This window comes from Corylus avellana, chromosome ca5 (genome assembly GCF_901000735.1).
Source record: "Corylus avellana chromosome ca5, CavTom2PMs-1.0".
Lineage (NCBI taxonomy): Eukaryota > Viridiplantae > Streptophyta > Magnoliopsida > Fagales > Betulaceae > Corylus > Corylus avellana.
Genome location: NC_081545.1, coordinates 514,595 through 537,166, shown reverse-complemented (window position 1 = coordinate 537,166; position 22,572 = coordinate 514,595). Strand labels below are relative to the sequence as shown.

General features: G+C 36.2%; 2 protein-coding genes across 4 annotated transcripts; one reads left to right on the top strand and one right to left on the bottom strand.

Moving 5' to 3' along the window:
• Positions 1 to 822: 822 nt before the first annotated feature.
• LOC132181049 (heterogeneous nuclear ribonucleoprotein 1-like) lies at positions 823 to 4,685 on the bottom strand. Its single transcript, XM_059594092.1, has 6 exons — positions 4,514 to 4,685; positions 4,337 to 4,377; positions 3,641 to 3,804; positions 3,332 to 3,431; positions 3,049 to 3,218; positions 823 to 2,742 (listed from the first exon to the last, which is right to left on the bottom strand). The coding sequence occupies exons 1-6, from the start codon at positions 4,564 to 4,566 to the stop codon at positions 2,248 to 2,250; spliced, it is 1,023 nt and encodes a 340-aa protein (XP_059450075.1). The 5' UTR covers positions 4,567 to 4,685; the 3' UTR covers positions 823 to 2,247.
• A 7,140-nt stretch (positions 4,686 to 11,825) lies between these two features.
• LOC132180703 (GBF-interacting protein 1-like) lies at positions 11,826 to 21,414 on the top strand. Of its 3 annotated transcripts, none has more exons than XM_059593610.1 (11): positions 11,826 to 12,310; positions 13,801 to 13,844; positions 14,195 to 14,303; positions 14,687 to 14,816; positions 14,937 to 15,295; positions 15,388 to 15,570; positions 16,367 to 16,766; positions 17,542 to 17,842; positions 18,119 to 18,265; positions 19,007 to 19,498; positions 20,412 to 21,414. In XM_059593610.1, exons 1-11 carry the CDS (start codon positions 12,148 to 12,150, stop codon positions 20,706 to 20,708), a joined length of 2,625 nt encoding a protein of 874 aa, XP_059449593.1. In that variant the 5' UTR covers positions 11,826 to 12,147; the 3' UTR covers positions 20,709 to 21,414. The 3 variants fall into 3 exon arrangements, with proteins under 3 accessions (XP_059449593.1, XP_059449592.1, XP_059449594.1); XM_059593609.1 differs by having other exon boundaries at positions 15,385 to 15,570; XM_059593611.1 differs by lacking the exons at positions 11,826 to 12,310; positions 13,801 to 13,844 and having other exon boundaries at positions 14,201 to 14,303; positions 14,687 to 14,808; positions 15,385 to 15,570.
• The last annotated feature ends 1,158 nt before the right edge of the window (positions 21,415 to 22,572 follow it).

Here is a 22,572-nt window from a genome sequence, read left to right as displayed (position 1 = left end):
CAACAGGTCAAAAACAAAGGCTAGCCCCTTAAGTCTGAAGGTTTTATGCCAAGTCCATGCATTTCTACCTAAAGGACCTAACATTCTAACTTTATTATGGAAATATAACAAGCACTAAAACTAATAAGAAAATCAAAGCTCTAACGTGGATTTATAACATCTGAGCGATGTGGGAGCATGTTGTCTTAATGAGAAGAGATGGAAAAATGGAGAAAATTGTGGAATTTTTAAGTGTTTCAGGTTGTGAAGACATTGCACAACCACCTTGGTCGACCGAGTGAAAAGCTCGATCAACCAAGTGCCTTCTGGGATAACCGAGAGTTGTCGGTCAAAGTTCGATCGAATGCAATTGAGGGGTACTAGAAAGCATTTGGTCTATGCTCGTCGATGCTTGATCAACTAAGCAAGCCCTGTTTTGATTCTTAAAGCTTTTCAAGGGAAAAAGGCCCGTATGAAATGGGAGTGAGAATAGCATTACTCCCCATTATAAGATGTTTCCATTGTTCTTCTTGAGATAATTTTGCTTTGCGGGATAATGAGATATACTACCTCCAATCCAAATGAAGGGTTGGAAGGATCATAATAAGTCTGTGGGTTGCTTCACACTTGAATGGAATTCCTTTTCATTGAAGTCAAGCTGTCACTCTCTCCCCTTTGCCAAAATCATCCGTATTGGTCAATTTCTTTTCCATGTCTAAATAGTTCATGGATTATAAAGACATTATTATGATTGAACTAAACCTCAAGCGGTAGATTATAGATGTGGGAAAATGATATAAAAGCAAGCATTCTGTACAGATGCTTTCGTAAGAGATTTTGAAATTACAAAAGGAAAGAACTTTTCATTCATTCAACTTCCTTTCAGGAGACAATTAAAACCAATTAAAGTCACATGCTTGTCTGTACAAGAGGGGGGGATTCGAACTAAAAAAAAAAAAGAAAGTCACATGCTTGCCTTCACTAGGCCTTCTCCAAGAAATATAAATGTGCCAATTATGCACATTAAACAAATTATCCCGTTCCAATATTTGAAATGGTTTCTTCAAATGTGTCAGACAACATACATGGAAAACATCAGCATTCATCCCATAAATTAAGGCAATTAAAGGTAAAAGAGGGCATCCATCTGCACTGAGTGGAGCCAGCCAATTGCAAGGTCACACTGTTATAGTTAACATGGTAAAAGATTCTTGTAACCAAGTGATGCATTGGAATCAAAGGCAACAAACAAAGAAAACCCTTGTGTGTACAGTCGTCAACTAGGCAAAAACAACAATCAACTAAACATTTTCCAACTAAGGAGCCCATGCACATGGGTACCATTTTTCAGGAAGCTGAATGACTTACAACCCCCTTGAAGTCATTTTCAGTCTAGCACCTTTAAATATTCAAGGTACAAGGAAACCCTAAGGTTTGAAACTGTATCACCTCGCCTCTCTTTGTCAATCCACCAATGTGAAGATCAACAGTAACTATTCATCATCACTAACACAGCTGTTTGTCGACTTTTTTGTGATTATTGTCCCTAACATTTTGGGTGTTATAGTTATTAAAATTCTCAAATCAATCGTACATAAGCCATACTTTTTCAGTGATTTTCCTAATGACGAGGGTTAACAGGGGGCGGGGGGGGGGAGGTAAAGTGCAATTTCCTGAAGATCAAAAAAGAGTGTTTCTAAAAGAATAAAGAAAAGAAAAAACAGAATCCAGATACTTTTTTATCCATAATTCTTATTGAGTTATGGCTACGTTTTCTTTCTTTCTTTTCAATCTTTTTTTGGTAAGTGAGTAGCCAGTCATTGTAACTATAACCTGTACAGGGGAATTAGGCCTTGGTAATTAGCATGCCAAACTTAACAATAGTATAATAAGAATAGGAAGCAGTCTGCCAAATGAGCATCTAGTCTCATTACCTATATTGCATTCCCAACTCCCAATTGATTCTAACCAATTAATATCTCATAACAAGACGAAAGTCTAACTCAACAAATTGGCATCAGGATATAAAGCACAAGATAGATGACTAACTAAAATCACATTCCGATCAGTGACAGAAAGCTCTAGATATGCAAATCTAGCTTCAGTTGTCTAACCCAATGCATGAACCCAGATAAACTAATGGTTCATCTGATCTTCTAGATAGCCTTGCAGTAAGTGCCTTGTGTCTATGATATCACAAAATGCAAATGCATACACTGAAGATAAAGCAACCAGCAAGCAACTTCTACTGGAAAGCTTAAGCAAAATCTACTGTGCATAAGGATGGTAACGACTACTGCCACTGTAACCTGCCCTACTACCATACAAGCCTCCTGGTCCTCCGTAATTAGCACCAGGGGAGCCTGAACCACCATAACTCCCATAGCCCCCACCACGTCCGTATGCACCTAACCCACTCCCACCATATCCCCCACTAAGGCCTCCCATATAGGAACCATAGCGACCGGAATAGCCAAATGATGACTCTCCTTGATAACCAGCAAAACTACCACCACCGAAACTCCCATAACCACCACCAAAATCATTGCCACCTCCATATCCGCCATAATCACCAAATCTACCATCAAAACCGCCAAGTGACCTACGAGAACTGGGGCCAAAACCACCACCGCCAAAACCACTATAAGAGTCGCCAAATCCACCAAAATCATCATTGTATGAGCGTGCCCTAGATTGACTACCAAATGCAGGACCAGGTGCTGGGTTTGAGGCTTTCTTTGGTTCAGCCTTCTTGACCTCAACCTACAACAAAGAAGTGAGTTAACCTATCTTTTTCCGGAATCAAGTTATTTTCAGAGCCTGCCTTGAGAAAAACCAGGAACCTGTAACTAACTCTACTTAAATTGAAAGACAAAAAAAAAAAAAAAAAAAAACACCCAACAAGATTAATAGAAAATGCATAACATTAGAAGTGGTAAGAAGCAACAACCAATAATTATTTCCACTATGAGAACTTTTTGAAGTGCAACAACGTGTGGCTGCTTTATAGATCAAAGAAAAATGGCCAATTACATCTGATATCATGGAGAACGATTGCACAAAACTCACCTGTATACCTTCCATATCAATCATACTGCCATTTGCCAGCATATTATCAACAGCTTTTTCACCGTCAAATACAATAAATCCAAAGCCTCGTGAGCGTTTAGTCACATGATCACGTATAATCTCATGTTCCACCACGTTTCCATACTTTGAGAAGAAATTCTTGAACTCGTCTAATGTCAAAAAAGGATGAGAAAAAAAAGAAAGAGAGAAAGAACAAACGCCTCAGCCTAGTTACAACAATAATAACATTTGAATTGAATGTTAAAAAGTTCAAACATCAGACCTTCAGTGACCGTAGTTGGAATCCCACCAACAAAAATTTTCTTTGTTTTGAAATCGCTAGCTTGTGCGGAACCTTTAGGAACGGTTCTTTTTATCTCAACCTGGTCCAAATTCATTACACATATCAAAATCATGCACATCAAGACATTATCCAAAAAAATAAAATCTCCTAGCAACATTAGCTGTACTTTTATCAATGCAATGGAGCCAACTATTTAAGAGAATTACAAACACACGCATACATTCATACAGTTGGGTATAAAGAAGCAAACGAGTGGTGTTGAACTATTTCAAAGAAAAAATGACTAACCTGCTTGCCATTGATGATATGGGTCTCTTGGATAACCTGTTCGACAGCAGAAGGATCCTCATAGGTAATGAACCCAAATCCCCTGGGTCGATGCGTTTGCCGATCTTTCATGATCACAGAATCTATTATCTTCCCATACTTCTCAAAGTAGCTCACAAAGGTTTCTGAACTCACTCACACAACAACAACAACACACAGCACCCATTCAATAATAGCCATCAACAGCAACAAAAACAACCATAACTTCATCACTCGCTCACACGTACATACGCACAGATTCTTTTTTTTTTTTTTGGGTCTCAGCAGATTCCATAATACTCATTCGAGAAAACAACAGTGAAGCGTTAAATTATCCAAGAAAAAAAAATTAAAAGAGAAAACTTTTACACAGAAACACAGAGAGAAAGTCATAGAAAGTATGAGTTATACTAAAAGCAGTGAGGCTTTTGAGACGGTCTTTCATGACAAAAACCATAAATTATCACTGGCTCACACATACATACGCACAGATTCTTTTTTCTTCTTTTGGGTCTCAACAGATTCCATAATACCCATCAAGAGAAAGATGGCGAAGCATAAAATTATCTAAAAACAAGAGCGAAAAGAGAAAAACTTTTACACAGAAACACAGAGAGAGAATCATAGAAAGGATGAGTCATGTTAAAAGCAGTGAAATTTTAAAAAGCTCTCTCGTACCGTAGCTGGTGTCCTTGGCTAAGCCTCCAATGAAGATTTTACTGCATCAAAACACAAAAACAAAAACCAAAACCAAAAAAAAAGTCAGACAAAATTAATATCCGAGAAAAACCCATTAACCAAGGACCTTTCTCATAGAAATATATGAAGTGATAGAGAAAGAGAGAGTGGACGAACCCAGGGCTGGAACCGTCACCGTGGAGGAGGTTGTTGTTCTTCTTGGAACCCATGGAAGTCGTGGTGTTAGTTAGGTGTTGACTGTTGAGAGATCTGTGAGGGAGAGCTTTGAACCCAATGGTGCGTCTGTTTCAGCGTGTGAGATGGAGAGCTCTGGTTAAAGAGGAGCTGATCAACAAGAGTGGGCTTTAAGGAACTTTAGGGATTTGGAATCAGAAACATAACAATTACTAATTTGTGATTAAATTATTGTTTAACTTTAGTTTTTTTTTTTTTTTTTTTTAATTAAAAAGGTGGGAATGGACGACCAGTGTAGTTTCCCCCCTTGGGCGTTACCATCGAGGTTTCCACCCGCTGTGGAATGTCCGGTTTGAGCCATAGCTACTGCCTGGAAAGGCGAGCCCGTCACCACAATCCCACAAAGGTATGAGCCAGTAGAGCCCCTTCAAAGTTTAACTTTAGTTGATAAATTATAAAAGTAATTTTTTCAACCGCTTTTATACATCTTAGTATAGTAAACAGATGAATCTATCATTGAATTTTTGTGAAACTCATATGAGTTTATTCATCCATTAAATTTACAAAAATAATTGAGAGAATGATGTGTAGCATGCTTCAAAAGAAATAAATCTGAACCTTTTGAGTCTTGCCCAAAATTACTATTTAGAGTTAGAGCTCAACCAAAAGCTTAAGAAACTCAAGCCAACATGGAGGTTTGGGCTAGCTCAGCCCAATTGACTGTCCTAGTACATTTGCGTTGTAGACTATAATTAGTGGAATAAATTCACATTACAAGCCCACCAAATCTGGACCCAATGGCTAATGATAAACCCACAAAAATATTAATTAATAAGAAAGGGCTATTAATTAAATATAAAGATATATTCAAATTAGGATAATATTAGAATAAATGAGTCATATTCAAAGCCTACATAGAAAAAGGAGCACAATTCCAACTCAAGCTTTAGGAAGCCTAATTCAACTCTAATAAGAATACTCAGTTCAAGTCTACTTCAACTCCCCAACCCTATAAATAGCCCCCCCTACATAAGGTAAGGAAACATCTTCTCATACCCTCTCAATATTCTCCCATATCATAAATTACAGATTAAAGCTCAATTAGTCCCTTTGAACATATTGAATGATTGTGCGCCGAACCACGATCTTTCTCTTCGAAATTGTCTGGCTTGACTTTGGCATCGGACCCCCTTTGACAATTGCTCTAGAAACTGTTTGATTTGACTTTGGCATCGGATCCCCTTTGACAATTGCTCTTTTGTAGTGATTTGGAGTGCATGATGACGACGTATTGAAGACCTCGAAGAAAGCGCATCCATCATGAAGAAAATTGTTCTAACCACGTGGTTGTGGGTTTGATTCCCACGGACGACGCCAAACTGTTAGAACAGTTTTCTTCACGGTGGATGCGCTTTCTTCGGGGTCTTCAATACGTCGTCGTGCACTCCAAAAGAGCAATTGTCAAAGGGGTCCCCAAATGGGGTCCTGGGGACACTTCGATGCCAAATTATTCAATAAAATAATTCAATAGAGGGACTAATTGAGCTATAATCCGTAAATTCTAGTATGAGAGAATATTGAGAGTGTATGAGAAGATGTTTTCGTACCTTGTGTAGACTTGGACGGAGTCTTCTTATTAGAATTGAATTAGGATTCCTAAAGCTCAAGTTAGAATTGTGCTCCTCTTTCTCCGTAGACTTCGAATAAGACTCATTTATTCCAATATTATCCTAATTGGAATATATCTTTATATTTAATTAATAGCCATTGCTTATTAATCAATATCTTCGTGGGCCTATCATTGGCCATTGGGCCCAGATTTGATGGGCTTGTAGTATGAATTTATTCCCAACAATCAATAATGCTAAAAATTACATTTTTATTTCATTATTATTCTACCCTACTAATGTGATAGTGTCAATCCATCTTTAAATATATATTAACAATAATTTATTGGTAGCAGGGTATAATATTAGTAGGATAAAAGTGTAGTTTTTAGCATTAGTCGTATATAGTCACCTATATGATGAGTAACGCTACATATTACACTCTCATTTTCTTATTATCTCACTAGAGCGATATTGCAGTGCCCATCAGCCATTTGATTTTTTTTTTTTTTAACAATGGCCGATAAATATTATCACATGAGTTTAATGAAATAAAAATGTAGCATGTAACATTACTCTATAAGCTTAGCCTCTTGGTTATATGGCTAATAAGTTATTTATTAGACTATATGGCTCATTGAGTGCTACTTTTCCGATCATTCTGATGAGATTATATGGCTAATAAGTTATTTATTGGATTCTCAATGGAAAACACTGTTTTCGATTATGGCTAGACCAATAAGATGAAATAAATCTGCTTGCAAAATGACACAAGAGAGTTGCTCCTCCATGGAATTACCACCTGTGAACTTCCTTCTAATATTTTCAAGTACCCAAAAAAGAAAAAGCAAAGGAAAGGAAAAAAAAAAACCCTCTGGACTCAACAATAGCATATATATATATATATAACATGAAAAAATAAAGAACCTTTATAATATGTGAGGTAAGTACATATGGGGGTGCAAAGGATTTGTTTGGAATCACACATGTACCATTGGCTTTATCTCTTGGTTGAGTGCAAATCTCAACTGTGTGCTATATCATCATCTTCATCAAATACTACCATATATCCTTTTCCATATTAATAAACATAAACAAGAAACTGAAAATTGAGTATCTATATTGTGAGAGTTTCTCTCCTCCTCTCTTTTCTTCCGCCGCTTCCCAAGGACAAAGGAATTTCCTCCTCTTCACGACCACCTATCTCCCGAATCTTCTTCTCCCTCTTCCTTTCGTCCCGCTTTTTCTTATTTTGAAGGTCAAATCTATTGCCTTCTACTCTCCACCTTTGTCCGCCCACCCACCCCTTCACTACTCCTCGGTCCCTTTTGTCCCCCTCCACTTGGTGGTGGAGCTAAGAAATCATCTTTGAGGGGGCTACATAAAAATGTCATGACAATGATCAATTTTTTGTTCTCTTTTATATATTATGTTTCTATTATATACCAAAAAAAAAAAATGATAAACATAACTAAAAATATAAATGAAGTATTTTATAATACAATCTGTATATCACAATAAATATATGCATCAAACTTAATAAATATGTGTCCATATTGATATAATGGTAAAGTATGGAATTTGAATTAAAGTTTAATAATTAAGCTTGTTTGACAGTGACCTTCTTTTCCATTGTGCTTTGATTATTTGTCTTGTTTAGTCATCTGAATATCTTTAGCTCAAACGAAGTTTTCAAAGTAGTCATGCTTTATCCATATACACTTTTAAGTCAACTCCTTAGTTGGCAAGGAAGCTTCAATAAACTCTTAAAGGTAGGTGAAGTTGCCATGACCTAAACCACCCTATTTTTCTAGAAACCATATTGATTTCTCTTAAGAAGACTCTTTTACCATTAAAAAAAAAAAGAAGAGATTATCAGCTCAAAATAATCCATATGGATTTCAATTTCAGAAACTGTTTGGAGAATGTTACAATTTTCTTACAAACTAACTTAAAATCTGCTTTAAAACATCCATGTCATAAAGGACAGAGCCAAGCGAAGACGGAGACCTCTAAAAAGAAAAGGAAAAAACTTTATTATGATAATTAATCCCTCCAAAAAAAGTTAATATAATCCAGCTTCTCTAAAGTTAAATTACATTATATGGAACATTCATATGAAAACTAGGGACAAAGATTATTATTAATAATGGACCAACTTGTTTAGGAGCCATTTGTTGTTGTCCTGAAATAATTGTTGAGTGTGGAGGTATCTCATTAGCAAATTGCCACGTGTATTGTAACAAATAGCATGAATTAAAGACCCACTAAAATCAGAGTCAAGTCATAAACCAATTAAGTGGGATAGTCAAACCAAAGATGTATCCACTAATCATAAAAGCTTTCAAAAGTTTATTCAACAGATTTGCAATTATTGCATTTATGTTGGATTTTCATGTATTCCACGTACAAATTTGCATTATATATACAATAATCCCTTGTTCTCATTTTTATACTGATTTTTTTTTTTTTTTTAAAGACTTCAATGATTACATTGATAATTTCTTATTAATTAATTTATTTTTTTAATAATTAGTAATTTAATATGATATCAGAATGAAAGTTATAAGTTTGAACATTATAACTCAATGGAAATGATCTTCCTCCATGTAAAAAATAGTGTTAAATTAACATTAATTAAATAATTAAATTAATCCTTACAAATAATAAAATTTTATTCATTCTGTGGGTTGAATTTAACCATCTTTATTGTATCGAAAAAAAAAAAAAAAAAAAAAAATCTACTTTAGCTTGATTCCTTGTCTTACGGGGCAGGAATGTCACCATAAATTCGAACGTTCTTTTTGTTTCTCTAGCTATCAACGTATCGGCAATAAGAATCAAACCCAACATTCTATCTAATTATTATCCTTTATATATAAAATCAATTATTATCCTTTTCTAAGCAATAAGAGGTTGTATGGATTATTATTATTATTATTTTTTTTTGTATTTTGAGAAAAAGTTGATATCTTATTTCGAAACATCGTAAAAAAACGATACAATTAAAGGGGAGGGGATAAATTACTCTCTCTTTATAATACCATAGATACATGGGGGAATTTCGTTCCTCCATGTTATGTCTATGACATGTTTAATGGCCTCCTTTGCTAATCCATGAACTGCACAATTACCATCTTTAGGGATATGGTTGAAACTCATATTGCTAAACGCCCTCAAACCCGTCTAGATTCCTTCCACAAAATGCCCATAAACTCTCTATTGCATGGTTAAGATGAATTTATTGCCATAACAACCTGCTTAGCATCCCCTTCTTGAATAATACCATTTGCGCCCAATTCTTGGCCAAGAAGCATCCTGTACGTGTAAAAACAATTGGTATGCAATGGATTTATTAGAGTTTGAAAACCAGAAATCTCGTAAAGAGAATATTGAATTTTAAGAATTATTTCATGACAATTATGCCAAATAAATACTGCCCATTTACTAGATAAAAGAATACAGTGAACGAGAGTAATGATATTTTTCATACTAGATTTTTACATCCATTGATATGATGTGCTTTAAGTGGTTAATATTTTTAATTTTTTTTTTAAGTAACTTACATATAAAACCACTTAAAATATGTTATATTAGTTTATGTGAAGATAGGGTTAAAGCAAACACATAGAAGGTTAAATAGCTTTGTGGACGGAATGAGTAAAACAACTAAATAGTGAAAACATAATTATTTTTGTCACTTTTAAAAAATCAATGATCAATTTGATAAAAATGCAAAGTACAAGGACTAAATTAAAAAAAGTGTTTAACCAAAAAAAAAAAAAAAACATTCACTCTCATCACAAAGAACTTTGACAAAAAAAAAATCATTATTTTAAAATAGTAGCAATTATGCCATTTTTTGTATTGTTATGGTGGCATTAATTATTATTTGTCTCCCTAAACTTTTGGTAACCCACTCGTATCCTAAGATTCTTTCCATACAAACCTTTACGAGGCAATTATCTTGCACCTTCTACTCCTATTTTTTGGAAAGTGGATCATCTCAAAAGGTTATAATTTAATTTGTTTATTTCATCATAAATGCCGCGTTGACCACCATATCAGTTTTGTAAGTCTACGTGACACTTATCACGTCAACTACTAAATAATGAATTTTAATTACAGCTGATCATGAGTAAGTGTTATATGGACGCAATATCAGTTTGCACTAAGAAGTGTAATAATCCCGAATATTTTATGTGCCAAATTTGTTTGGATTTTCTACCAATAATATATATATATTTTCTTTAGCATCTTATATTTATCTATTTTTTAATTTCTTTTTGACATGCCCGCACAAGAGGGGGAGAGAGATTTGAACTAGTGATCTGCGTTTTATTAAGCGTGGTCACAACCGATTGAGCTACTTCTTGGAAACTATCTCTCTTTTATTTGAAAGTAAAACTTCAGATATGAGTTTCTACTTATACTTTTTAAGGATAAAAACATGAAATAATTTGGAGACAAGAGGTAGGTACACGTGTCTTAAAAAAATGGAAAATTTGAGCCAAGGGTTTTTCACTTGCATCCGTTTATGGATGTGGTTACATCATATTAACGACCACAATATTACAATAATAGCAAGAGAAATGTTATCTATTATATAGATTAGGATTCTCTCCGGTTCAAATGAATGAAAAAGTATTCAGTTCTTTATATTTATAAGAGCAAAATTATCAACAAATATTTAAAATGACAATTTTGCCATTGTGATATAATGAATTAAATATTCTCCAATTTAAAATAGTGGATCTGTACGTTCTAGTTTCAAATAAGTAAGAAAAGTCTCTCTTGTTTTGATTGATAAAAAATACGTTAACATTTTTGCAAAGGCACATCGTTGCATTAAATTTTTAGAGGTTATGCAACTTGTTTGAAAAGATAATTGAACCTTGATTTTTATAACCAAGAACCAATTTTTGTACTTGATGTTTCGGTCGAGCAAATGATGTTTTACTTACTGAGCCGTATACTCATGGTCACTTATAAAATTATCCAATTTTACAACTATAGTTGCCAATTTCGACTCGTATGAGTTGGAGAATACCTAAAGCTACATTTGGCAACCAACTTTGGTCTTTGTTTTCACTTCTCTTAAAAGAAAAAATCAACTTCTTTTCAAATCTATTACCAACCAACTTTCTTCACTTTTTTTCTTACAACAAATTCAAATCTTATTTTACCTTTATATCATATAAATCATTTATTATTACTATTCAAACAAAAAAATTCACAACAAAACTCTTTACCAAACACACCATAGCACTTTTGATTATGATTGGAGTTTCTATAAGATAATGAAGAGTGTAAATATAGTAGTAGATTGTATGTTTAAGACAAGATATGTGTATGTGGCAAATGAATGTAATTACGCTTGGGTTTATTTAGTGTTATAGTATTATCTTTAAATAATTTCATTTTTTTAAAAAATATACAACATTTAAGTTTAATAGTTGCAGGGCATTAAACAAAATTCTTACATTCCATTTTTTTTTAAAAAAAAAAACATTGTCCTAATAATAATTATGGTGAAAAACAACATGCAATAACTTGCACACGAAGTTTAAGAAAAAAAAAAAAGGTGAAGAAAAGGAAAAAAGAAGAAAAATAAAAAATAAAAATGAAAGGAGAAATAATCAAAAGCCCTACACTCCAAAAACACACTTCATATTTGCTCCCTCCCCTCTCTCTCTCTCTCTCTCTCTCTCTCTTTCCTTTTCTCTTCTTCTTTTCTTCCTCTTTCCTTCTTTCTTAGATCAAATTCAAAAACCCATAAAAAAAGGGTAAAATTTCACGTTTCTGCCAATTCTCTCCTTGGCTGCTGTTCTCTAAGCATCACCCACGCACCAATCCCTTAACCCCCTTCGTTTTCTCCATCGCTGTTTTCTCTGTTTTCCTCAGCTTCGCTTTCTCCAATTGTGCACAAATATAGACTCACTCATTGATATATATTTATTTAGAGATATTATTTAGTCTGTGGGTTTTTCTTTTTCTGGGGCTGCAAAGATGAGCGGTGGGGGGTCCAAGGATTCAATCCCGAGCCACTTGGGGAAGGTGATCCAGAACATCATGGAGATCACAGGCAATCACAGTGAAGACGAGATTCACGCAATGCTCAAAGAATGTTCCATGGATCCCAACGAGACCGCTCAGAAGCTCCTTCTTCAGGGTACGATTGCCTTTCCCTTTTCATTCTTTCGCGTCTCTGCTTCTCTTTCAGCTTAATGGGCTTTTGATCCTGATCGGGTTCTGTGGGTTCTTCTGTGATCCGTGTGTCGGGCTTTGTGTTTTCTCTTCTGGCTTGTGTGTTGTTTTCTTGTGGGTTTGATTTGATTTCGCTTTAGATTAAGTTTTGGCTGTGGAGGAAGTGGGAATTTTTGAGTTTCAAGATGGGTTTTCACTGTTGGTTAGCTTTTTATAAGGCGAAGTTTGAGATTCTGATATCCTCTTTATGTTTTGACACCTTTCTATTTCTGAAGGAAAGCACTTTTTCCTATTCTTTATTATCTGTAAAAACTTAGCTTTGTTGGATGCTAGAAATCATATTCTGGACCATTTACGGGTTTATGTCATGTCAATGGTTAGATTGTTCTGCTTGATTTTCAGAAATAAGGACTAAGCAATGAAATGGGGTTTTATTTCGTAGTCATTGTTAGGTTCCTGATGAATTGCTTCCAAATACATGTAGTTCTTTCCCAAGTGTGTTTTACAGGATTTCATCTTTAACTCTCTCCATGTGTTTCCTTGAGCAAAAAAGTAAGATAATACTCTTCCCCCCCTCCTTCCCAAAAAAAAAAAAAAAAAAAAAAAAGAAGAGAGAGAGAGAAAGAGATTAGATTGACTAAGCAAGGTAGTTGCATTAGGTAAAGTAGTGATTTTTTGAGTAAGAAGTTAATAAAAAATGAAAAAATTATGTTGCTTCAATGCTTTAAACCACAATAAATTATAGTCAGTAGTGTGTACAGTAGTGATACATTCCATAGTTGTGGTTGTCAAGCATGTTTAGTTCAAAGATTTCTTTTAATTGGGGGTGCCTTACTCTTTTAATAAGACTGGTTATTACTTATCAAAAAAAAGATTTCTTTTAATTGGTAGCTATTCAGTTTTGGTTATCAAGCATTTACTGCCAGCTCTGGTGCTTGGAGAAGGTTCATTTTATTGAGTGCGTTCTGCAAAAGGCTGGGTTACAGTTATAATACAGAGAAAGTACCTTTTTGGTGGTTGGTTTAAACATTCCAATGGAGACTAGTTAGTTTTAGGGGTGATTTCTGTTGCATACCATTACAAAGTGGTCCGCTATTAAGTGCAAACTATTTATTTTGGCATGTTACAGAGCAGTGTTGCTATTGATTAGGACTCATTTCTATAGTAGTGACTAATTAATGCTTTCATGTTGTTAAGAACATTTAATTATCTCTTATGAGTTCTTGTTTCAAGCAAACAGTTGGGAAATCTTTCTGTTGGTGTTTTCCCGTTTCACTTCACTCCATGTATAACTGTAAATTTTCATCTGAGTTCATTTCTTGTAATTTGAATGGTTAGGAAATTTTGTTTACACTAGGGGCCATATAGTATGTTTTATTTTCTTGCTTTCTTTTCTTCTCTTCTCCATTTCATCCCCTTTTCACCAAGCTAACATGTGTTTATGTTGTTCCACAGATACATTTCATGAGGTCAAAAGGAAGCGGGATAGGAGAAAAGATGTAAGAGATTTCTGTTGTAACTTAATGATGGAACAATATATTTTTGAGTTTATGTATTTGAAGGTTTAATTTTAGAGGTTTGTGACCTGAGTTATCACTTTTATTAGATTGGTGCAAACATATATTGGATGTGCAAACTTGCATTATGATTCAAAATGTGATGAATTGAGTTATCTTTAGACATTGTTGTGGATTTAGCCGGATTTTGATTGTTAGGTTTTATCATTTAGAGACTAAAAGCAGACTCTTGTTTACACATGCTTGGACAGTGATGAGTAGTTGTTATATTGTGCTTCAGAATTAATTTGAACTGTTTTAATCTTTCTACTTTGTTTCTTATATTCTTGCAGAATCTGAACAACAAAGAGTCTGCAGAATCACGGTGGAGACCCAGTCTGCAGGGGCGAGGGGGCAGGGGTGGACGGGTGAATTATGCCCCACCTCGACACATACCACATGGTGAACAACTATTTCAAACCAAAACTTTCTTTAGGATTATTAGTTGGAAGACTCTTGCCTTATCTATTCTTTTTAATAAATTTGGGTTGATGATGTTGCAATTTGTTGGTTGATTATCTACAAATATGCTTCTGTGCTTGTGTTAATGTAACATTTTTTGAAATGAATCAATAAGTACCACATTTGATTACTTTTATGAGGAACTTGTTATCTGTTCTACTAGCCTCAATGTGTCATTGAGGAGTTATGCCACCCTCCCCCCCTCTCCCCCCTTGGCACACGCCCGAAAATAAAGAAAGAAACTCTTACAATATTATTGTATTATTGAGGTTGTCATAACTCATAACAGCTGAGCTAACTGGCTCTGTTATACCTCTCTCCAGATGCTGGTGGTGGCAGGAATTCTGGTCCTGGAAAGGAGAATGGAATCAACCAAGGTGCAGAGAAGGCTGTCATTCCATCTTTACCAACTTCTCAGGACACAAAAACTAAAGATAAAAGTCCGGTAACAAGGTGGTTTTGATTTATGAATTTATATCTCTCCTATACTTGTTAGGTCCACTAAAATTTAGTTCTTTGGGTTATAGATTGTTAAAGTTTCATAGAACTTACTTGATTAAATGTCCCTTGCAGCTCTGAACCTGTCATTTCCAATGGTCCCACTAGTGTTCCTGAAGAAAGTTCAGCTTTTGTTGCCATTAATAATTTGGGAACTGCACCACCATCTTCTTATGCAAACAAAGATTCCGTCATTACCTTTGGAACTGGGGATACGCACACACAGCCCTCACCAAGCTCCAGTAACTGTTCAGTGTCGACTTCACTGTCATCTTCATCAGCAATCTGTTTCTCATCTTTGGACCCTGTACTAGTTCCATCTAATGATTCACGGCTCCCTTGTTCTGTGGGTGCAATCAAACGTGAAGTAGGGAGCAATCGATCTCCTGGTGAACCAAATGCAGTTGTCCTTGCTGAGAACAAATCAGCTGCTGGTCAGGACTCTAAAAATTGTATTCAGTACTGTCTTTTATTTATCTTCTGATTTGATTAACATGAATTAGTTTTTGTTGATGACTGTTAGCAGCCTCCGAGATTAGCAGTGCTTCCGAACAGGGAAAGATGCTGAGCAAATCCCAAGGAGTTGGAAAAAATCAGCTTGCTGAGTCTTCACTGCCTTCATCTACACTAACTCATAGCAGCTCTTCGGTTAGTCGGCCTTCATCTAATTACAGTAGCCGGTCACAACAAATAATTGGCCCTCAGAAAGGTATATAATTTTAAAATAAATGTTGTTTTGTATCAATCTTTGTATAACTTGGGGATATTGCTTAAAGATGTTTAGGAGGTCAGATGAATCTCTATGAGATTATTATGAAGTGTTTTGTTTGAAAACAGACACCCCCTTCAACCACCCACCACCCCCCAAAAACCAAGATAGAGATTAACAGAAGGAATGCAATTTACTTTGGTTTTTGTCATAATAGAAATACTCCATTGATGCTACATTTGTTAGTTGTTAAAGGAATGCACGTGTTCTCAAAAATGCAAGCTCTCCTTTGATGCTAAAGTTGTTAGTTGTTCCAAGCTATATTTAGACATCGGCCTGGTCCTAAAATTATGAGTCCTTGTGTGTTCCAGGGCAGCTGATCTTTTATTCTTATCCAGAGTGAGCCTAAATAAAGGTGTTTTTGGTTTTTAAGCTTAGTTGTGATGAGAATAATTAACTTATGTTGCCATCCCCATCTAAAAGTTGGACATGCTTTGCTACTTGACAACTGGAGTTTCACTAGCTGTTTTTCGTCTTGTTGCCTTGTTGATTCTTTTTCGAATGAATTGATGCCATTTGAGGCATATGTTTCCATCAGTTTTTTGGCTGTAAATTAGGAAGTGAGGTCTGTTTCAATCTTTGGCCTGATCACTCATTGTTGTATTGAGTAATATTTTCCTATTAACCAGAATTATTTCTTGATAGAAATAATGATTATTTTAGTCTAAGCTATCAACAATAGTTGGATGACTTGCTCAAGACTTACAAAGTAGTTTCTGGTTTCTATCTTCAACAGTTGGTTCAAATAAGGAATGGAAACCAAAGCCAACAACTAGTAATGTTGTTCAAGGTTCTGGAACAGCTGGTACAGCTTGTGCATCTGATGTTCCCACTGTTTCAGTTGAAGCTACCGATCAGACACAGCCCGAATCTAGTGTCCTTGATATGGAAGAAGCAACTTCAAAACTGCAGAAGAAGCTTGAGGAGTTACGACTTCCACAACGTCAACTTGTTATTATTCCAAACCATATCCATGTCCCTGAATCTGAAAGAACCAAGTTGAGTTTTGGAAGTTTTGGTGCTAGTTTTGGAGTAACTACAAGCTATGTCAGTGGTCCTGAGAGTGACAAGAGCTCTACGCCTGTGTCTGAAGCTTCTCAGGATGTTGAAGAAACCATGGAGGAACAGGCCTCAAGGTTTGAATTGATATGCTTTGACATTTATTAAGTTTTAATGTGATTCTCATTAGTTTAATCTACCTCAGACTAGGGGTCTTATTTTCCACTTCTTTTTCTTAATTAATCTATGGAAAAAGTGAGATTGTAATTTCTTGAGAAAACAATAAGGAGGAGCCAAAAAGGTACTTTATTTTTTTTTCCATGATATAAATCATCTTAGCAGTGTTGTAGTAGTGGGCACTGTAATTATTTGTTTATTACATAAATTGTTTTTGATAAGTAATGTATATTCATTCAAAGTGCATAGGGGGTCAACCTTAGTACGCAATATACAAGAGAACCTCTAAATTATAGAAAAAAAACGTTGCTTATTAGTTTGAAAAGTAATTTGCTTATTATGTAATTTAACGAGCCTGTGGCTAGTTTAACTGCATGGACTTGGTTTTTCTGGGTTATAGGTGAATCTTGAATGAACTGTAACTGCATTTAGTGGAGCATCGCTGTCCAACCAACATAATTTGGTTTTTGATGGCATGCATTGACTTTCTAGGATCTTGTAATGAAGGTCAATTATGAAGAGCCCGATGCTTTCACTTTTGCTCCCCCTCCCCCGTGCATGTGCGCATTTCTGGCTCTGGTGGATTAAGCTTTTAAATAGTTAACTTTTTTTGTAACTGTGGGAAGTCAACTCACTTGTGGTCCTTGGATTTCCATCCCTAGTGTTCTCTGCATTCATCCTCTGGTATAGTGAAATAATTTTTCACATTTCTTTAAATTATTTTGTTGGATGCAGCAATCAAAATGCATTGGCACCAGCTGAAGAGGGACATTATCCTGATCACCCACAATCACCTACACATGTACCTGAAAATTTATCATCTGGTGATGGTGATGTCTCATCCAGTACAATCCCAGAGTATAATGAATCCAAGCAGAAGACTGCATTGCCATCTGGAGGGCATCAATACTCTGTGGTTCATACTTCTCCAAACTACAGTTTTGGGTTTGTGCCTCCAATGTTGGGGAGTCAGCTTGCACCATTTGAAAACTCTGAGTCGCAAGCACGTGATGTTTCCCGTCTTCCTAGCTTCGTTGTGAGCCCTCAAACCACTGTTCTCCTTTGTTATATGTTGATCTGGCTATACTGATTAAAAATTTTAATTTTGGTCTAGCTGCAACTTTGATTTCCTGTGAGTCCAAATTTGACATGTTGATTAAATATGTCACATATTCTGATTGATTTTGGCTTATGGTTTCAAACTTAGGAGTAATAATCATAATTGCTGATTCACTGTTTTTTGGCTGACTATTTTTGGTTTAAAGTAATTACCATTGATTATTAGTTGTCTTTCCCTCTATTGGTCCAACAGCCGATGGATCCAAGTTATTATGCCCAATTCTACCGCTCGGGTGCTGATAGTGATGGTCGTCTTTCTCCTTTTCCTTCTCCTGGTGTTGGCAAGTACAATGGGAATCTTGCAGTATTGTCTCCAACAACTTCTCAGTCTCCTCAAGAGGTGTGCACACATAAAGCACCTAGTTTATCATTCCTGTTGAGAGAAAAGTCCTCTTAGTTTCCTGCTAGAGAATATCAATTTTTTTGTAGAGGTTACATGAAGTGTTGCTTCTTGATTGAGTTATTTATGATTTCTGTGCATGGTATATGCTTCCATTAATGTATTTCTATGCATTTTTTCTTATCTATCATCATTTTTGTATGTTCCAACATTAGAGACATGGTCAAAATAGCACTGGAGTGGTAGAATTTGGCGATATACCTCAGTGAAAATTACTGTCCTGGTACCCGATCTACAAATGGCCAAAACTAAGTGTAATTAATAATTTTACGAATTTTGATCACAGTCAAAAAGCACCTTGAATACAAATCAGTATGCATACCAAGAACAAGATGTAGCCTGGTAGGCATCAAATGCACAAGTACCTGCAGGTGTGATCTTGGCAATGGTATTTGAGTCAGCTGTAACCTTTCCTCAAGAAAATTATCATGATGCTCAAAATAATGCCGATTACAATTCTTACCATCAATGAATTTGGAACTGGGAATAACCACTCTCCCTCTCTCTCTCTCTCTTTCTGTGTGTGCGTGCGTGTAGATGGTATGAGGAAAAGATTTTACTTCTTAACATTACTATCAGTAGTTGATGTCTCATTGTACGTCTATTTCTTTATTTGCATCGACACATATTTTGATATTTACATACCTTTAAATTCTGTTGCTATTCTATGCTTATTTGCAGGGTGGCGTCCTGTCTTCAGCAGGTCCAACACCACTGGTGACTCAGGCTGCAGGACTCATGCAAAGCTCAATAGCTGTGACTCAGCAGCCTGTCCCTGTCTTCCGACCACCAGCTGGGGTCCACATATCCCATTATCCTCCAAACTACCTCCCATATGGTCATTATTTTTCCCCCTTCTATGTCCCACCACCAGCCATCCACCAATATTTGGGCAACAGTGCATTTCCTCAGCAACCTCCGGCTGGCGGTGTATATCCAGCTCCCCCGGGCACAGCTGCCACTGGGGTCAAATACTCACTTCCGCAATACAAACCAGGGACTAACACAGGAAATCCATCGCACATTGGAATGCCAAGTGGCTATGGACCATATGGCTCCTCTCCAGCTGGATATAACCCCAGTTCTGCTGCAAATGCAGGAAACTCAACAGCTAATGAGGATCTTACTGGGTCCCAGTTCAACGAAAGTAATGTATACATTAGCGGGCAGCAGGTTAGCTTTTATGTGCTGTTTCTATTGGCCCCCCAACCTCACCCCCCCCCCCCTCTAATTAGTATATCATGCTACATTTTAAAATTGCTTAGGGCCATTTTCAGAAAACCTTGTTTTTAAAATGAAAGTAATATGATGGTTAGGGCCTTTATGGTTGCTTTTGAATGGTAGACATCCTCAGCTCACCTTAATGCATCAAATTTGAAATTTCAGAAAATAGGTGCAACACGTTTCTGAAATCTGTAATGATGCTAAAAAGTGGAGTTGGTAGAGCAGTATTGGAGGTTGTGGCATTGTGTTGTGGTATGTGTAGTTATTAGTAGGCCAGAAAATTGTTATTTATTAAAAAAGGGAAACCATTAAACAATTGTCGTTGAAATGGTGGATATGGTTGTGGTTATTGGGTGTGCTGTCAGTTGGGAGGGGGGGTTCGTGCATGAGAGAGGTGGGGTTGTTGTGATGGCTGCTTTAGTAGTGTTGGTGTATGTGGATGATGTAACACATACATCAAGTTACTATTTTTTTTTTCTCTCCTTGTGTTTTCCCAGAACCTACATACACCTATGCCCTTCCTTTGGGTTCGGTTTTTTTTCTGGGTGGCAGTTTCAATCAAACATGTGACAGAATGATTCTTGCTACATAACTTCATATCATAACAAATAAAAACATGTAGTGTCTATGCTCCTTTATGAACGATTGTAGCGAAATGTAGTGCCCAAGTATGCCCATTGTTGTCTTGTGTGGTGATCTGTTGGTTTGACTGTTATGGCCCTGCATGGTAAAGATTGAGAAGCCTTTTTGTTAAAGCTGCTAAACATACATGTACTTCTAATAAGCACTTATAAAGACTGAGGCGGTTGTTGATTAGGTTTCATCATAGTTGATTACTTGGCTGATTTGCATTTTTTTTCAGAGCGAAGGTTCGGGTGTATGGGTTGCTGCGCCTGGCCGAGACATATCCAGCTTACCAACAAGTTCATTTTACAATCTTCCACCTCAAGGTCAGCATGTGACTTTCACCCCAACACAAGCTGGCCATGGCACTTTTCCCGGTGTCTACCACCCTGCCCAAGCAGTAACGGCAGCAATGGTTCACCCACTTCTGCAACAATCTCAGGCCATGGCGGGAGCTGTTGATATGGTGGGCCCTGGTGGCAGTGTTTATCAGCAGCCTCAGCAAGCACAGATCAACTGGCCGAGTAACTACTGAAACAGGGATGGGGTTTTTTCTTTTTCTATAAACAGCAAGACACGAAATTCAAGTCCAATCTTTGGATTTTTTTGGGGAACTCAGAACAAAGTTTGGATGGGAGGGAGAGACATCAAGAAGATACACAGCATTGACTGGATTTAAGTGTAAATCCCACTAAAGGAGGCTGGAAAAGTTATAGCCGTAGTATCTTCTGATTGCTTGGGTTGAGGACATAAAAGGTGCTATCCACCTGTAACCAATATTGACCATTTTTAAGTTAGTCAAGGTAGATGTGCAGATCTTCTCGTTTTAGCTGCTGCTATGTGGTTTCTCCGTTTCCCCTCTTTTTCATAGTTCCAAGCTTTTTCCCCTCGTTTTTTTTTTTTTTTTTTTTTCTAAATTTTTAAGTCTTTCAACCCTAGAGTTTACTGTTGAGTGGTGAGAATCTCGTTCATTCTTTCTCTTTTGATATTTGAGGTTTTTGGAAGGTAAGATATAGGTTGTTGGAGAAACTTTTGCATTATTTTTTTGTCTTGTCTTTCTGCTGTCTTACCTGTAAAGTGAATTTTGATAGCAAGAGAACGATTTACGTTAACTGTTGTTGTACTGCTAAAAGCCGAAGCGAACATGTCAATTGTTTGACTTGTCTGATGTATCCATTAATGCATGCTTAATATACAGCATTCTGGGGGGGAAAGTAGTAGCTTGTCTTCCTTCTTCTTCTTCTTCTTCTTCTTCTCTTCGGTAGTATGATATCACTGAAGAACACACCACTTTTTGCCTTAATTTGTTGACAGACAATCTTCTCTTTATTTGATTTTGGCCTGAAAGATTTCGAGGAAGGTTTTTGAATTTTTATTACTCTCTGAACATTACCTAACATCTGTTTGGAAAAAAACAAGTATGCGAATTATTGTGACTTCTTATTATAATGTGGTTGGCGATATTTGTTTATTTAGTCAATGAAATTATATTCTATGATTAAATGTAGAGCTAGTAGTACTCTTAACCGCGTTGGGATTCATAAGGGTGGGCTGGTCATATAATCTTCCGCACATTTCTCCTTCGAAAGCTTCGCGTAATGATGATAGGAGTATGACTTTTGTTTTTCTTTTATCTTTAAAGATAATGTGACTTTTAAAATTGCTATTAGATTAAAATTTAATAATGATTATTTAAAATTTAATAGTGATTATTCAAAATCTAATGATAATTTTAAAAGAAAGACAATAATAAGAAGACAAAATCCATACTTCTAACATTACTCTCCCAACCTTTTGGGTATTTATTGGCCGACGAGAAACTGAATTGTGCAGTGCTACAGTGCCGCTGAGTGGTCGGACTTATCCACAAGGGATTCGCGGAATTTCTGCCGTTGATGGCTGGTTGGGGTTTTCAAACCTCAGACCAACAGAAAGATTCCAAACAAAAGTACAAACAAGACAACGAAAGAGGTGGATTTCGTACCACTTCCGATCTCTCCAAGAACTTCGTAACTTGTACCCTACACTTTGCCTTTGATGCTACCTCTTTGACTTCCACCCTCAACGTATAAATTACTGTCGGCAAGAATCCACATTTCCAGATTAATTTGCTGGCCTGATATATTCCATTGTGTCTGCAAAAACTAGATGACAAAAAGGACCAGCCACAGCATCTTCTTTGCAAGCCTGCCTAGATTTCATCTTACATTATTTTAAAAATAATTTGTCAAGAAATGAACGGCTATGTGCCTCTTGAATCCACCGATGTCCCAAGACTTGAAAACCATGGTCAATTGGTCAATTAATCAATCCTTTTTTGTACCAGTAATTGGCAGCCTACATCTTTCCAAAACTGCAAAAACATGTTTAAGAAATTGCTCATAGTCCATAAGCTCACT

What these genes read in the sequence shown, in the direction of transcription:
- LOC132181049 (XM_059594092.1), bottom strand. Translation starts at nt 4,566, where the DNA reads ATGGGTTCCAAGAAGAACAACAACCTCCTCCACGGTGACGGTTCCAGC. An exon ending in GGTGACGGTTCCAGCCCTGG is followed by an intron (nt 4,378 to 4,513) that starts GTTCGTCCACTC and finishes GTTTTGATGCAG; the next exon opens with TAAAATCTTCATTGGAGGCT. An exon ending in TCCAACTACGGTCACTGAAG is followed by an intron (nt 3,219 to 3,331) that starts GTCTGATGTTTG and finishes TTTTGACATTAG; the next exon opens with ACGAGTTCAAGAATTTCTTC.
- LOC132180703 (XM_059593609.1), top strand. Translation starts at nt 12,148, where the DNA reads ATGAGCGGTGGGGGGTCCAAGGATTCAATCCCGAGCCACTTGGGGAAG. An exon ending in CCCGTCTTCCTAGCTTCGTT is followed by an intron (nt 17,843 to 18,118) that starts GTGAGCCCTCAA and finishes TTGGTCCAACAG; the next exon opens with CCGATGGATCCAAGTTATTA. An exon ending in CTTCTCAGTCTCCTCAAGAG is followed by an intron (nt 18,266 to 19,006) that starts GTGTGCACACAT and finishes GCTTATTTGCAG; the next exon opens with GGTGGCGTCCTGTCTTCAGC.